The following is a 14,042-nucleotide window of genomic DNA, read 5'->3' on the forward strand; positions in this document are numbered from 1 at the left end:
AAGAAGGAAAGTGCAGCATACGGGGTACTGACATTGGGTGGGGATTGGCACATGTAGTGAGAGTTTTAGAAGTTCTTTTAAGTTTCTCAATGAAGTCAGGAGCCAAATCACTGACCACGAGTGTGGAAGGACTGTTGGAGGTTTCAGGAGAGAGGAAATGTGAGCTAGTCATGTTGGAGACTGGGGAAGAATGGATTAGGGAATGTAGTATGGCTACCAGCATGCTTCAAGGAGGACCCAGTGAGATGGGTGGCCGTGAGGTCAAAGTAAGGACCAGTTAGGATTCTGGGTTTTGTCCAGCTGCATTCATCTACTTGGGAGTAGCTGTGGAGATGGCAAAGATTTGGGTTTAACCAGGTTGGGATCTTGCCAGGCAAGTACGAAGAAAGGAGAGAAGGGGGAGTGAGGTGAGGATATGGACAGGACACTGAATATAGAGGGTAGAATGTAAGCTCAGCAGGAAGGAAAATAAGGCAGCGAGAGATTTGGTGAAAATGGGACAAGATCAAGAATTTCACTCCCTGAAAGTTGTCTGTCTTCCCCACTAAAACGTAAGCTCCATGTAGCTGCCCAGACTTTGGATCATTCATCATGGTATTCTCAGCCCTGAAGCCGTGCTCGACACATAGTAAGTGGTTAATAAACATTTGCTGAAGGAATGCACACGAAACTCTTATGAAACTCTCATTACAAAGATTTTTGTTCAATGTGATGAGATGACGTATTAGGACAGGGCAGGTTATTTCTGCAAAAGTTCACTTAACAGCAGTTCAACAGTTTTGTGTAACCTCAAAGGTTTATTTCTCAAGCCATAAAGCTCTTTGTCAGTGGAGGCAACTCCCAGGGCTTCCCTTCATGGGGTTTACTCATTGCTCGGGGCCACTTTGATCTTCTGGATTTAGCATCTCCACACAAGTGCTTGGAGTTCACAGTGCTAGGGACATAGAGCAGGAGGAGAACTCATTCCTGCGCTTCTGTGGTTCTGCTCCAATGAGTCACCAGACCCCACCGAACTGCAAAGAATCCGGGCAGCATGGGGGCACATAAGGATGAATTGGTGAGCATTGCTGTTTCTTCGCATAAGGGGCCGATAATTGCAACCGGATAAGATACAATTGAGATGAATGGTGGATGTGCGTTGGTTTTATTTTGGAAATACTAAAACCCCGCATCTTAAATTTTTTTTTCATCTTGGCTTAAGAAAGTTTTTACTTACACTGCACACATATATCTACCTTTCTCAGACACCTGTCTAGCCCTAATGCAGGCATATCTATCTTTCCCAGACTGTAAGCTTCATGGGCAGAGACCAAGCCCATGCTATTTATTATTCTCTCTCAGTTCCTGGCACAGTGCCTGACACATAGTAAATACTTTAAAAATATTTGTTTAATTGAAATGAATCCTTTTGGTTCTTAGGGGCATGAGTCTGTTGTCTGAATGCTATTTAAAGACCTTCCAGCAATATCAGCTCAGTAAATGACCATGGCTTGAGTAAAGTGATGACCAGATTCTTATTTAAACCTGGTCATAAATATAAATATAGTGGCACATTTGGTCCTTCTAAAAACAAGATATCATACTCTATTTTGGTAGAAAGAGTTAGCCAAAGTACACAGTTTAGTAATTTGAGATTAGGTTTGAAAATATGTGACTGCCCCAGTTGGTTGATAAACTAGATATCCCAGCTCTGACAATGGCCAGGGAAGACTGTTCCAGGTAAACAGTAGGAGAAGTTGAGGGAAATGGTGGTGAGATTATAAAAGTGGGAGGACAAAGGATAAGCAGTTACCAGATTTTGGCCCTGGGACCTAATTTTGCTCTATATTTAGCAAGTATTGTTTGTAACACAGTTCACAAATATATCCCTATCAGCTGTTCCATCGAATGAGACCGAAGAAATAGAGAAGCACGGAGCTTTGGTATTATTTCCCTTGTTCACTGTAAAGTAAGGAAATCATCTCTGGTGAAGGGGGCTCCTGTGCTTATGGATTAATATTCAGTGCTTAGATTATGTTTAGTACCATCTCTGTTGGCCAGATCATAATCTCAGAGGCAGTCAAATGTTTTCCACTACAAGTCCGCTAGAAATCATCAACACTGTCATGAGATTATCGAAATGGGGTGTTATCTTAGGTAGTAGCAATGCCTAGATCACACCCATGTTTATCATTCTCAGTTGGCTCCCCATTACACATAGGACAGAATTCAAACCTGCAACAAATTGCATGACAGTCTGAACCTGAGTTTACTTGTCCAGCTTCATCACCTACTCTTCCTTGCTATTCGTATAAGCAACCTATCTTTTTTTTCTTCTTTTTTTCTCTCTCTCTCCTTAAAAAGTATTGGGGTATAATTGGCATGAAATAAAATGTCCATAATGAAAGTATCCCAGGGGCACCTGGCTGGGTCAGTTGGTAGAGCAGGTGACTCATGATATCGGGGCTGTGTGTTTGAGCCCCATGCCGGGGGTAGAGTTTACTTAAAAAAATAACAAGAATTTTTAGAAGAAAGTATCCTATTTGATGAGTTTTGACATATGTTTACAGCATGGAACCATGACCACAATGAAGATTGGGAGCGTACCCACCACCTCCAAGTTTTTTGGTGCCCCTTTATTTTGCTCCCCTGTCATCTCTCCAGTCCCTACCCCTGGATAATGAATGAACTCCTTTCTGCCACGATAGAAAAAAAATACATCTAACTCTGAAATTATCCTATTAATTTTATTTTGAATATAGACTTTTATAAATAAAATGTTTCTTTTTACAACTTATTCTCTACATGAACTAGAGAAGGCTTGGGTAAGTTTTTATCGCATAGGCATTTTGCGTTTATAAAATTAAAATAAACACTTACTTGCAAATTAGGAAAAGAAAACTGTCCCATCCACATCTCAGTTTAATGCAGTAGTTCTGCAGTGGGATGGGGGTGGGAATTTTGCCCGCTGGGGATTTGACATTGCCTGGAGACATTTTCAGTTGTCACAACTTGGGGAGGAGCTACTGGCGTCTAGTGGGTAGAGGGCCAGGATGCTGCTAACTATCCTAGAACACACAAGACAGCCCTCCCAACAAAGATTCATCCAGTTCAAAACCCCAGTATTGCTGAGATGGAGAAACCCAGACAGAATGCTGTGCATTTTCTTTTCCTAGCGCTCTGCAAAACTGCTCTCATCAAGACCAACCATCATCCCCAAACAGGCAATTGAAAGGCTTCTTTTGAAGAGTCCTATAATATTGCTTAGTTTCTCTATAGCATCGACACTACTTACCATCCCCCCCTTTTTTTTCAGTTTATTTTATTTATCTGTTTTTAAGTAATCTCTATACCCAATGTGGGGCTCAAACTGGCAACCCCGAGATCAAGTCACATGCTCTACCAACTGAGCCAGCCAGGGGCCTCACCATCCCCTTCTTTCAAAAACCCTTTCTCTGGCATGCCAGTGTCCTCACATGACAGTGCTTTCTCTTGGTTCTTCCCCTCTGCAGGCTGTCTTGCATCTGTTGATGCTGATGTTTTTAGGGATCCCCTAGGCTCTTGGTTCTTTCCTTACTCATGATTTCTCTGTGTGCTCTCATCCACACCCATGGTATCAATGACCTCTAGATCGATAAAGTCCAAATCAATGTATTTAGCAACTGATTTCTCTTTGAGTAGCCTACTCATCAACTATGGGATTTCTTCACTCAATATCCTGTCAATATCTGAAATCATAACAAAAACGAAACCCATTTTCTTCTCTAGCAAATCTCTCCCATTTCTACTGATTCATTTCATCCTTTGTTGCCCACTGTGTGGCTCAGACTTGAATATTTGAAGTCGTCTTTGGCTTCTCCCTTTTCTCGACTCCCCACATCAAATTCTCTGGATTCTAAATCTCTAGATGTCTCACACACCTTTCCTTATCTTTCAGGCCATATTAGCTCTCTCCCTAACTGCTGTCATAGACCTTTCTGGTCTCTGTCTGAAGCCTTCACCTTACCGAAAACTAGTCACCATACAAGGAATAATCTTGCAAATTCTGCAGACTAGCTAGTGCGTTTGTCTGGCAAACATAAATTAAGCTGACATGACTCAAAACATTGCCTTCTCTATGAAACATTCCTCGTGTCTCTGAAGTTGAAACTCCCCCTCCCCCTGCACTCTTCCTTCTCCCCCTGCACTTTGTTCTTTTAGTACTTTGTTCATATCTTTATTACAGCACTTATGAAATTATATTGTAATTATTTATGTGTCTACCCTTATAGTAAACATTCATTAAGTTGTCTGCCTAGAGCTCTTTCTGAAGAGCTGCCTTACTCCTGACTCCTCAAACACCCTTACCTTTTCATCCCCAATTCTGTGCTGGCCCCCACCTACATAGTTACGTGAAGAACTCTTGCTGGCATATGTTTACATCATGACCCTGACACCTTGTCTGGGGCCTCTGACCCAGGGAAGGCCGGTTAATCCCCTCAATTGCAATTTGGAATTAAGAGAGAAAGAATGAAGATAAAAGTGAATTAGGATAAGGGAGGCACAAAGATTCATGATTATGTTTAATTCCCCATTCCAGATTGTTGAGGAAGGCTGTCTGTATCCATGCCTTCAGTTTCCAGGTGACAGCCCTGCTACCCTGTAAGCAGTACCCTTTTCCGCCTTTGTTATCTCCACTGCATTTCTGTTATGGGCAACCATAGTATCCTAACTCGTACATCCACTGACTACGAGGATAAGGACCACCCTGGGTCATCTCTGTACATCCAGCACTTACTATGGAGATACAAAACGATACTAGATCCAAAAATATTTGTGGAATGAATCAAGGAAGGAAGGAAGAAGGGAAAGAGAAGAGAAAGTTAAAGAGAGGAGAAACAAATGAAAAAATATGAAGGAAAATTGACGAGAATAGAACTGGAGAGAGAGAGAGAGAGAGAGAGAGAGAGAGAAGGCAGTAAATCATCTTAACAACAAAGACTAATGAAGAGAATGATCTAGGGGTAAAATGTTTGGCCATCCTGAGGTGCCTGGCTGGCTCAGTGGGGAGAGCATACTACTCTTGATCTCGGAGTTGTGAGTTCCAGCCCCATGTTGGGTGTAAAGATTACTTAAAAAAATAAAATTAAGAAAAAAATGTAGGCCTGTCCTGCTCTGGCTCTGCTGACCTAAGGTCAGCCTGCTTCCCCGTCCCTCCTTCCCCCCAGCTTTCACTTATGCCCTGTGCCTCCCAACACCCCAGCCCTGGCACTCATGACTCCCTTTAGACCTGATCACAGCCCATCATGGTTGCAGCAAGGTAACTGAGCTCCCAGCCATAGATGTCTTAGCAAATCCAGAGAGCCTGGCCTAGTAGAAGTAACATGAACTTTGGTTTCAGACAGATGGGCTCAAATTGAGGAAAGTCATAAAATGATTAGATGGTAGGAGGGAAAGATAATAGGAATCAAATAACTCTCAAAAGGAGAGCGGAGCTGGGGTGGGAGCATGCTTGTCTCCTGGCACACAGTAGGACCTTCAAAGCGATTCCTGTGTCAAATTCTTTCTTCTACAAGTCATTTACAAATCAGCATGCTTTCTATCCTGAACTGAATGACTTACTAGATAATAAAATGTTTCATAAACAACATTTTCTCTCTATGTCTAATGTCCATTTACCTCAGTTGTTTCTCATTGCTTACCACCGCTGATTCTCCTCTCCCTCCAGAGTCCCTTCAGGAAAGGTTTGTCTCTCTAGGGACTTATCATAGGACCGAACTTAGATGCCTCAAAGGCAGGAGGATCTAGATAGGTAGTCAATGAGCTTGTGGTCCTTCTAGAGCTCTTCTCAAAGTTCCTCCCATCCCTACCCCCCCGCCCTCATTTGTTCTCTGCTTGCAGCCCATAGTCTTTCTCAAGCAAAAATCTGATCTCATTGTGACCTTGCTTGTAACATTTCAGTGCCTCTTGTCCGTGGAATCAAATGCAATTTTAAAACATGGCCTAGGGGATTCTGCATGAGTTTGCTTCTGCTTACCTCTCTAGCTGTGTCTCTCCATTCTTCCTCCCAACCACTGGCATTCCCTCCTGCAAAAAAGAATCCAACAGCCATAACGAGCTTCTTAAAATTCATTGAACTGCCATGTTTCTTCTTACCTTTGGCTTTCTGTGCACGCTCTCCCCTTACTAGGAAGCTCTCCTCCTACTCTCCTGTCCCTGGCCAAATTATACTCACTCTTCAGGTCTCAGCTTAAAAGCCACTTCCTCTGGACTTCATGTATACTGTCCTCCTTGTATGCATCTGCTTTTAACAGCCTGTTCACGTGTGTATCCCTCTGTTCATTTCCCTGAGGTTAGGGATGTTGCCTTTCTTGTTAACTCTTCTACCCCTAGCACCCAGCAGTATCTCGAACTAGCAAGCATTCGATACATACTGGCAGAATAAATACGAAAGGCCAGTCTCTTTAATAGCTATTTGCATTTTCCAGGGCTCTGTTATAAACTAGTTGCTTCTTAAGGTAATTCGTAGCATCGTTTAAGTTATGACTGGCATGACTGACTATGAATAATGCTACACAGCCTCCAATCTACTCCATAAATATACATCATATTGATAAGTAAATGAGTGAATGGACACTTGGGGTGCCATTTAACAAATCACCTTCCACATTCCCAGTGGGGATTATGTCCCTGCGAGCCCCTGCATGTTAATGACACAGTGATGTTTACACAAATGCCTTCCCATGGTTCTTACCTTTTACGTTATTCGTTATTCGGTATGCTCTGCCCAGGGCTAGTTCGTTGGCCTTAGAACTCTCTTTGAATACATGCACCTGCTCCTTCTCAGAACTTTGGCTACAGATGTGTCTCTCTCCTGAGAAACGGAGGCTGCAGACATGTTCAGTAACCAAAGCCAGTTTCATTAACTGCTCTCGCCTAGACTTGGGGCCCTAACAGGTGGCAGGCATCGACAGTGCTGGCAAAAGAGACCTGCCCTGTCTTGTACAGCTGAACATATCCTTCCCGAGGCCAATCTGAAGTCCCGGCAACCCAAGTTTAACTCGTGGGTACGTCACATTTTTAAAACAGTAAAATGGAAGGAGTTCTTTTGGAAAAATTAAAATGACTGGCCGGAGATTCTCAGAGCCCCAGCTCCACGGAATATTAAGCGTTCAGTGATGTGGGTAAGGCCGGCGGGGATGGAGGCAGGGACGGTTGGAAGTGGTGCCTCCCTTGAACCTCATTGGGTAGATCCAAGATTTTAAAAGGGTTTTTCTGAAATCGCCCAGCCCCAGAATTTCAAGGACCCTCATCGCTGCCCCTTCTGAAAAGAGAGCGCGTTTCTGGGGGGAGGTGTGTGCGTGCACGCGCTGGGGGAGGGAAGGCTCGGGAGAGGGGCCACCGCTCTCCGGAATAAACAGCAGGGGGAGAAGGGGAGCGCGGCGGAGGGCGGCCGGAGGGGGATGAGCGGGCGGGCGCCGGGGGCCAGGGCCGGAGGAGGGGGTCCGGGGCGCGCGGGGCGGCCGGTAGCTAGGAGACCAGTGCGCCTCTGATACTTGAAGCGTTGCCAGGAGGAGCTGACAGCTGCCCCTCCCTGTGTCCCTGCTCCGGACTCGGACCTCGCGCGCAAGGTAAGCAGGGGCGCGGGGGGCGCCGTCGCCCGAGCGCTGCCAGGCCAGCCGCACCAGGTCCGGGTTTGGCCTCCCTCGCTCGCGCCCGCCCGGGTGTCCTGCGCGCCTGGCGAGCCCTGGGCCGGGGGTGGGGGGCGGGGGGGCGGCGGGGACTGCGACCCTCCGCCAGCTGCGCTGCTCCCCCGCGGCCCGCTGGACTCGCGTCTCCTCTCCCCCCGCGTCTCCTCTCCCCCTCCCCCCTCCCTTGTCCCCCTTCCCCCCCGCAGCCCCCGAAACCCCGCGCCCGGTCTCGGGGGGAGAGGGTGGGAGGGTCGCCGGGAGGTCTTGCACCCTCTCCAGGTGTGTGGCGCAAGGACCCGCGCGCCGTTCTCCCCTAGACTCTGCGGTCATTTCCAGGCTGGAATATCACAACTGCTCTCCTTCCAAAACATACAGCCCCTCACTCCCACCTTCTCTTTCTGTCCTAACTTTTGAGGGGGGCGATCATAACCCTTGGTCAAAGTAGGTGTGCCGTCTTATCTTTCCTATCTGCGCCGAACAATAGGCCGAGGCTCTTTGGGTTTTTCTTTTCCCCGAAAATTAAATACGCTGATGAGTTTACTAGGTTTTCCGGGTGACTGCGGTGTTACTGGACTTTTATCACAGCCTAAAGCAGTAGGTCCTACTCAAGCGCTCAGACACCGATTCAGAAATGGGGTGGGGGGGGCGTGTACCCGCAGGCTTCTGTGTATTTAAAAAGCACTCCCGGTGATTGCGATGTGCTCTCCCTCCATCAGCTCTTCAGAGTATCTTAAAGGTCCGCGGAGGTGGGAGCGAGGACGCCCAACTGTTGGGAAGCCTCACCTGGAGAATAAAAACAGCGAAGGCTGATTTCTTTCAAGTCAATGAATTTGGTGGGGTGGTTGGTTCTGAGTTGGCAGTTTTGGGAAGGGAGGGTTAACGTGGGTTTGAAACTCAGATAGAGGGTGGAGAGAAATACTAGGCTTCTAAGAGCCCTCTTTAAAGAGTTAGCTTTTAAACATCAATTGTTTTCAATGTAAGAATTCCTTCAAAAGTACTCTGGCAATAGGACTGAGGCCTATTCCCCTGTAAATCAGAAAATCTTCCTTGCCTGTGTTTGCACTGACTTTCTGTCAATGACCTCTGGCATCTTCACATGTTGGTTTCTTTAAAGCCAAAGATCCAAATGCACCATATCTCTAGGAACCAGAAGGAAGAATTATCATATACATTAATTTAGATTCTGTTCACATTCCTAGTTATTTGAAGCAAGCTCTTCTACCCTGAATTGGTTAAGAGTGACTATGAATTGTATTGTATTTGAATTTACACAAACATGGAATGGTTTCTCCATCTTGCACTTTGTCACACGTGTGCTTCTCCTGCTTTTCACATATATGTGTATCTGAACCATTCTAAGTACCTACCAACCTCTCAGAGGAACTACCAGGGAAAAGAAAGGTTTTTATTTTATCTGTCTTTGGAAAACTGAGGTAAAGGACTCATTAAAAAAAAAATACTGTTCAGTAGGTATCATATTAAATCACACCACTTTTTATGAAATGAGATGCTCATTATGAAATAGGAATGGTATTTGGTACCTGCTTTCAAGGATATTAAGGACAAGTAGGAGACTGTCTGTAAAGCAGTTTGAACTTTTAAGAAAAGAGTCACTGTCTAGGTATTGAGCCAATATGATTGTTTTCCTGGCAAACTTTTTCTCCTTTCTAAAATTAACTTTCCCCTAGGAAAAAGAGTGCAGAGGCACACGATTCAGCCAACCAAGTCGAGAAAATACTGTGTTTGAATTTTAAAAGTGACCTTAATCCATCCCTATAGATCTAGTGTTTGCAGCCTATGCCACAAAATATGCAGAAATATTCATTGCTTGCTGACCTTTTCAAAGCATTGGCTTAATGAGGGGTGTTATGGACAGAGTACAATATTATGTTATGAATTGTGTTGGCTTAGGCAAAACTATTATCATCATTTTCCTAAGGTTTTTGTATAGATGTGTGTACACTGGGTCTGGGACTTACATAATTACATATATATATATATATAAAACACATGTTTTTAATAGGAACAAAACCCCACAATATTTTTTCTCTGTGGCAGAACACTGTAAGCATTAGGTTTTGATTACTTTTTCATGGAAATTTTAATATGACAGAACTAAAAACTTCAAGAAAATAATTCCATAAAGATCTATTTGGAACTGAAGGCCTTTTTAATAAAAGATGTTTGGAGCCCTTCGCTGTGTGCTTAGCCTACGTGGAGCAGTCCTTTGTGAGTAAGGGTGGTAGATCCAATTCCGGCAGCTCAGAGGATGATTAGACCTCTGCCACTCTTTTTCAGACCTTTAATTTGGTCTGTAACTTGATGCTTCACTGACCCTACACTCTCCCTGCCACGCTAGCTCACAGAGGAATTGCTGGCACTCTGGATTGAATGTTTTTCCCCTTCCATCAATTAGAACATGTTTGCATTGGTTGCAGAATGCAGTTACATTTTTAGCACAGTATTCTAAGAAATACCTTAGCCGCAAAGAGAGTAGCCTCAGTGTAGCCGAGATCACAAACTGCCTCATTTAATCAGGCTATATTAATTTCCCTTGATTCAGCTATGTAGAAATAATAGAGTCATAGAGTATTCAAATGGGAAGGCACTTTAGAAGTCATCTCGATTCTAATAATTTCTTTCTACAGATGAATATTGAAGCACTCCTAGCCATCATCCAAACTTTGGAAGTAGACATTAAATTTTATAGTCTTTCTAGTTCTTGTAGTACTGAGGAATTTGCTCATTCGAAATTAATTTATACATGAGTTCAACGATGTAGGAACGGCAGCAAAGTCAGTTGCCGATCTCAGCTAGATTTCCAATGAATCTCAAAGTGTGATCCTAAAGGCAACATAGGTCATTTACAAAGGTGGTGAAATACTTTACCCTAGTATCCTAGGTTTTTTGCTCCATTGGCTGGGGACTGTTTCAGCTGATTGATGAAGAAAAGGAGTGCCCTAAGAAGGATGAGTATACAGAGAGAAGAGTAGGGGGGGGGGGGGGGGGCACGTAGTAGGGACTGACTAAATTTGTGTATCATTCAGGAATGGTTAGCCTTCAGAACCCTCCCCAGAGATTGCAATCTGAAATAATGGGAACAATCATTAGAGTTTCTAGCTTTCAAAACCCTACTTAATTAAGGCTTGATTTTCAGAAGTCCCACTTCTTGATGTCCATGTCTTTCAAGATATTTTGTCTCAAAGATCTATCTTCCCAAGATCCTAGCATTAAGACCTTTTTCTTTTGTCACTTATAGAAGAATTTGTCCTGATATGTAGGCACCAATCTCAAGAAACCATATAGACTCTAGGGAAGTATTCTTGTCAATGGTACGTCTCACTGCCAATTATTTATTAAGATGCTTTATATACATTAAAAAAATCTTCGCAGCCTTCGAAAGGAGCCATTATTATCCCCTTTATATAATCCGTGATTCCGAAAAGTGAAGCATCTTGACCAAGGTCACATACCACTCTCAACACCTCACACTGCTTCCCTGATGAGTGTAAGCTGTTGATTGAACCTGTAGACGGTAGTATGCTTATTTGGGGATATCTGACAAATATCCTGATTTGGAAAAGATTTTATAAAATCTTCATATGTGTTTAATGTTTCAGATTAGGTGTATTCAGTGTGGGGAGCTCAACATTCTTACATTGGTTTAATGATTAAAGACAATTTAAATTATGTGTTCCAAGGGGGAACTAACCATCAACAATCAACGATCAGGATGTCTTTACAAATGTATTTGCTTTGTAATTTCATGAAATTTTGGTGATTTACAAGACATCTGTAATATGACCAATTTGCTATTGCTCTCTGCAAGTAATTCTTTGTTGCATGGCACCGTTTCCTTCAAGGCTTTTTAGAAATTTTGTCTTCCTGTGTCAGCCTGCCAGAGCAGTTATATTTTAAATTGTGTATTCCTGGGGCGCCTGGGTGGCACAGCGGTTAAGCGTCTGCCTTCGGCTTAGGGCGTGATTCCGGCGTTGTGGGATCGAGCCCCACATCAGGCTCCTCTGCTGTGAGCCTGCTTCTTCCTCTCCCACTCCCCCTGCTTGTGTTCCCTCTCTAGCTGGCTGTCTCTATCTCTGTCAAATAAATAAATAAAATCTTTAAAAAAAAAATTGTGTATTCCTTTATTAAATTGACTTTATTTTTTTTATATTATCCTCCTTTATATTATCGTTAGAGTGGTATAATTATTTGACTTCGAAACTGTGTATGTAATTAGGCTATATTTCTGTGAATTTCATATCAAGATAGGGAAGGGAAACTTACCAAATATTGTAAAGATGAGCATTAGTCTGATAGGGTTGAGAGTCATTGCCCTACAAAGAATATTTCTTACTGAATCTGACACAAATATAACTGCTTAGCGGTAAAAGTTTTACCTTTAGTTTCATGAATCTATATATTTTCATTGGTTTCTTTTGTTATTTATTCTACTGGATTAACATTAAGCCTTATGAAAAAGGTTAAGAGTTGCCTCCTTAAAGTCTAAAGATTCTATTTATCTGAGAGAGAGAGAGAGCGAGAGAGAGCACGAGAGAGCACTCACACAGCAGGGGGAGCAGCAGGCAGAGGGAGAAGGAGAAGCAGGCTCCCTGCTGAGCAGGGAGCCCCGATGTGGGACTCCATCCCAGAACCCTGGGATCATGACCTGAGCCGAAGGCAGACAGACGCTTCACCAACAGAGCCACCCATGAGCTCCTGCTTCCTTAAAGTATAATCAATCTTCCTTCCTTCCTTCCTTCCTTCCTTCCTTCCTTCCTTCCTTCCTTCCTTCCCCCACAGTGGGCTCTATGCCCACTGTGGGGCTTGAACTCAGGATCCTGAGATTAAGAGTTGCATGCTCTACTTACTGGCTGAGCCGCCCCCTTATAGTTTAATCCTGAAGCTTCTATCCCAGGAGAGTCTTTGCGCCTATAGAATGCTCCTTTTCCCTTGGCTACCAGTCTTCCTCTGCAGCTCCTTCCATACCCCCCAAAGCTGAGGCTGTTCTCTGAGTTAGTGGCTTCCTAGGAAACCTCTGTAGACCCTTGGAAAGCCCTGCTGCTGGACTCCGTACCCACAGCAGTTGCATCTTGCCTCTCTACTCTTGGCATAGTCCAGCTTCCAGATCGGCAATTGCAATGTTGCAATGAGCAACTCAGGCAGAGTATGTAGCCCCCTCCTCACCTGCCTCCTCTTTGAGTATAGAAGGGCCTTGCCTCGTGAAGTTTTGCTTGAAGTTTTCGAAGAAATTCTTGTAACCTAATGCTTCTTTCCCATCGTACTTAATTAGTGCAGACTCTTCTTTCTTTTTGAGATCTTACTCTCCATTTGCATACTTTGGTACTTTATCACTATTTTCTGGGAAACCATGTGAGCAGAAAGAGGTGAGAGTGTTTTTTGTTTTTTTTTTTTAAAGATTTTATTTATTTATTCAACAGAGATAGAGACAGCCAGAGAGAGAGGGAACACAAGCAGGGAGAGTAGGAGAGGAAGAAGCAGGCTCATAGCGAAGGAGCCTGATGTGGGGCTCGATCCCACAACGCCGGGATCACGCCCTGAGCCAAAGGCAGACGTTTAACCGCTGTGCCACCCAGTCGCCCCGAGGTGAGAGTGTTTGGAATATTGTATATTAATGTGCATATAACTGTATTTAAGTTTGCAAGTAGGTTTATGAAAAAGACCAAGGAACTTATCAGGCAATGGACTAATTTTACATTTTGGCTTTGGAAAAAAAGAGGAGTACAGAGATGACTATTAAAAGCACCTCTGATCCCACTACCCAGAGATAACCACATCTAACATTTTGGCATAACTTTTCTGGCTTCTAACTGTGCATGTGAGCACACATGCATATATGAACGTTGTTACAGAATTAAGATTTTTTTTCTATGCATTGTTTATTTTAAAAAAATTAGCAATATAAGAATCACCTGTGCTATTCAACATTTTTTCTTTAGCTATCTGGACTATATTTTCATTGCTCATTCTTCTTCTGATAGCTTAAAAGGTATAGATCATATCTTTAAAAAATTCCAACTATTGCTGCCTTTAAGGTTTTTGCTTGTTTTTTAATATAGGCATGAGTTTTCCCTAATCAATGCCAGGAAAAAAATGATATTTAACAACTTTCTTTCTGTAAGGTGAGAAATTGGACACATTTGTTATTTCTCTTTCTCTGTCTCCTCCATGTGCTGGTTTTGTTGATAAAATCTAGTGATATAATCGAGGGTTATTAAAATCAAATGCTGAAATAATTTATTTTTTTGTTTAAAGAATTACTTTTAACATTTTCTTTAAGGTTTATACCCATATTGACCAAATTTATTTAGGCTTAACTCTGTGTAAGTCGTTCTACTGCTTATACCTGGTTAATAATATTACTGTTCCTCAATC

The 14,042-nt window shown here is 43.2% G+C and overlaps 1 protein-coding gene across 3 annotated transcripts in view; it reads left to right on the forward strand.

The window, feature by feature from the left end:
* Positions 1–6,952: 6,952 nt before the first annotated feature.
* The window catches only part of RNF144B (ring finger protein 144B), a 172,265-nt gene continuing 165,175 nt past the window's right edge, over positions 6,953–14,042 (forward strand). Inside the window, exon 1 of one of the 3 annotated variants that reach the window (XM_048225688.2) lies at positions 6,953–7,025. Coding sequence is in view for 1 of the 3 variants with exons in the window: in XM_048225687.2 (XP_048081644.1) it covers positions 7,137–7,142 (6 nt within the window). In the remaining 2 variants the exon portion in view is untranslated. Of the gene's footprint in view, positions 7,026–7,046; positions 7,143–7,487; positions 7,590–14,042 lie in introns of those variants that run through there. The other 2 variants (XM_048225687.2, XM_044388779.3) reach the window with 2 other exon arrangements.

Source organism: Ursus arctos, unplaced genomic scaffold, assembly GCF_023065955.2.
Source record: "Ursus arctos isolate Adak ecotype North America unplaced genomic scaffold, UrsArc2.0 scaffold_31, whole genome shotgun sequence".
Lineage (NCBI taxonomy): Eukaryota > Metazoa > Chordata > Mammalia > Carnivora > Ursidae > Ursus > Ursus arctos.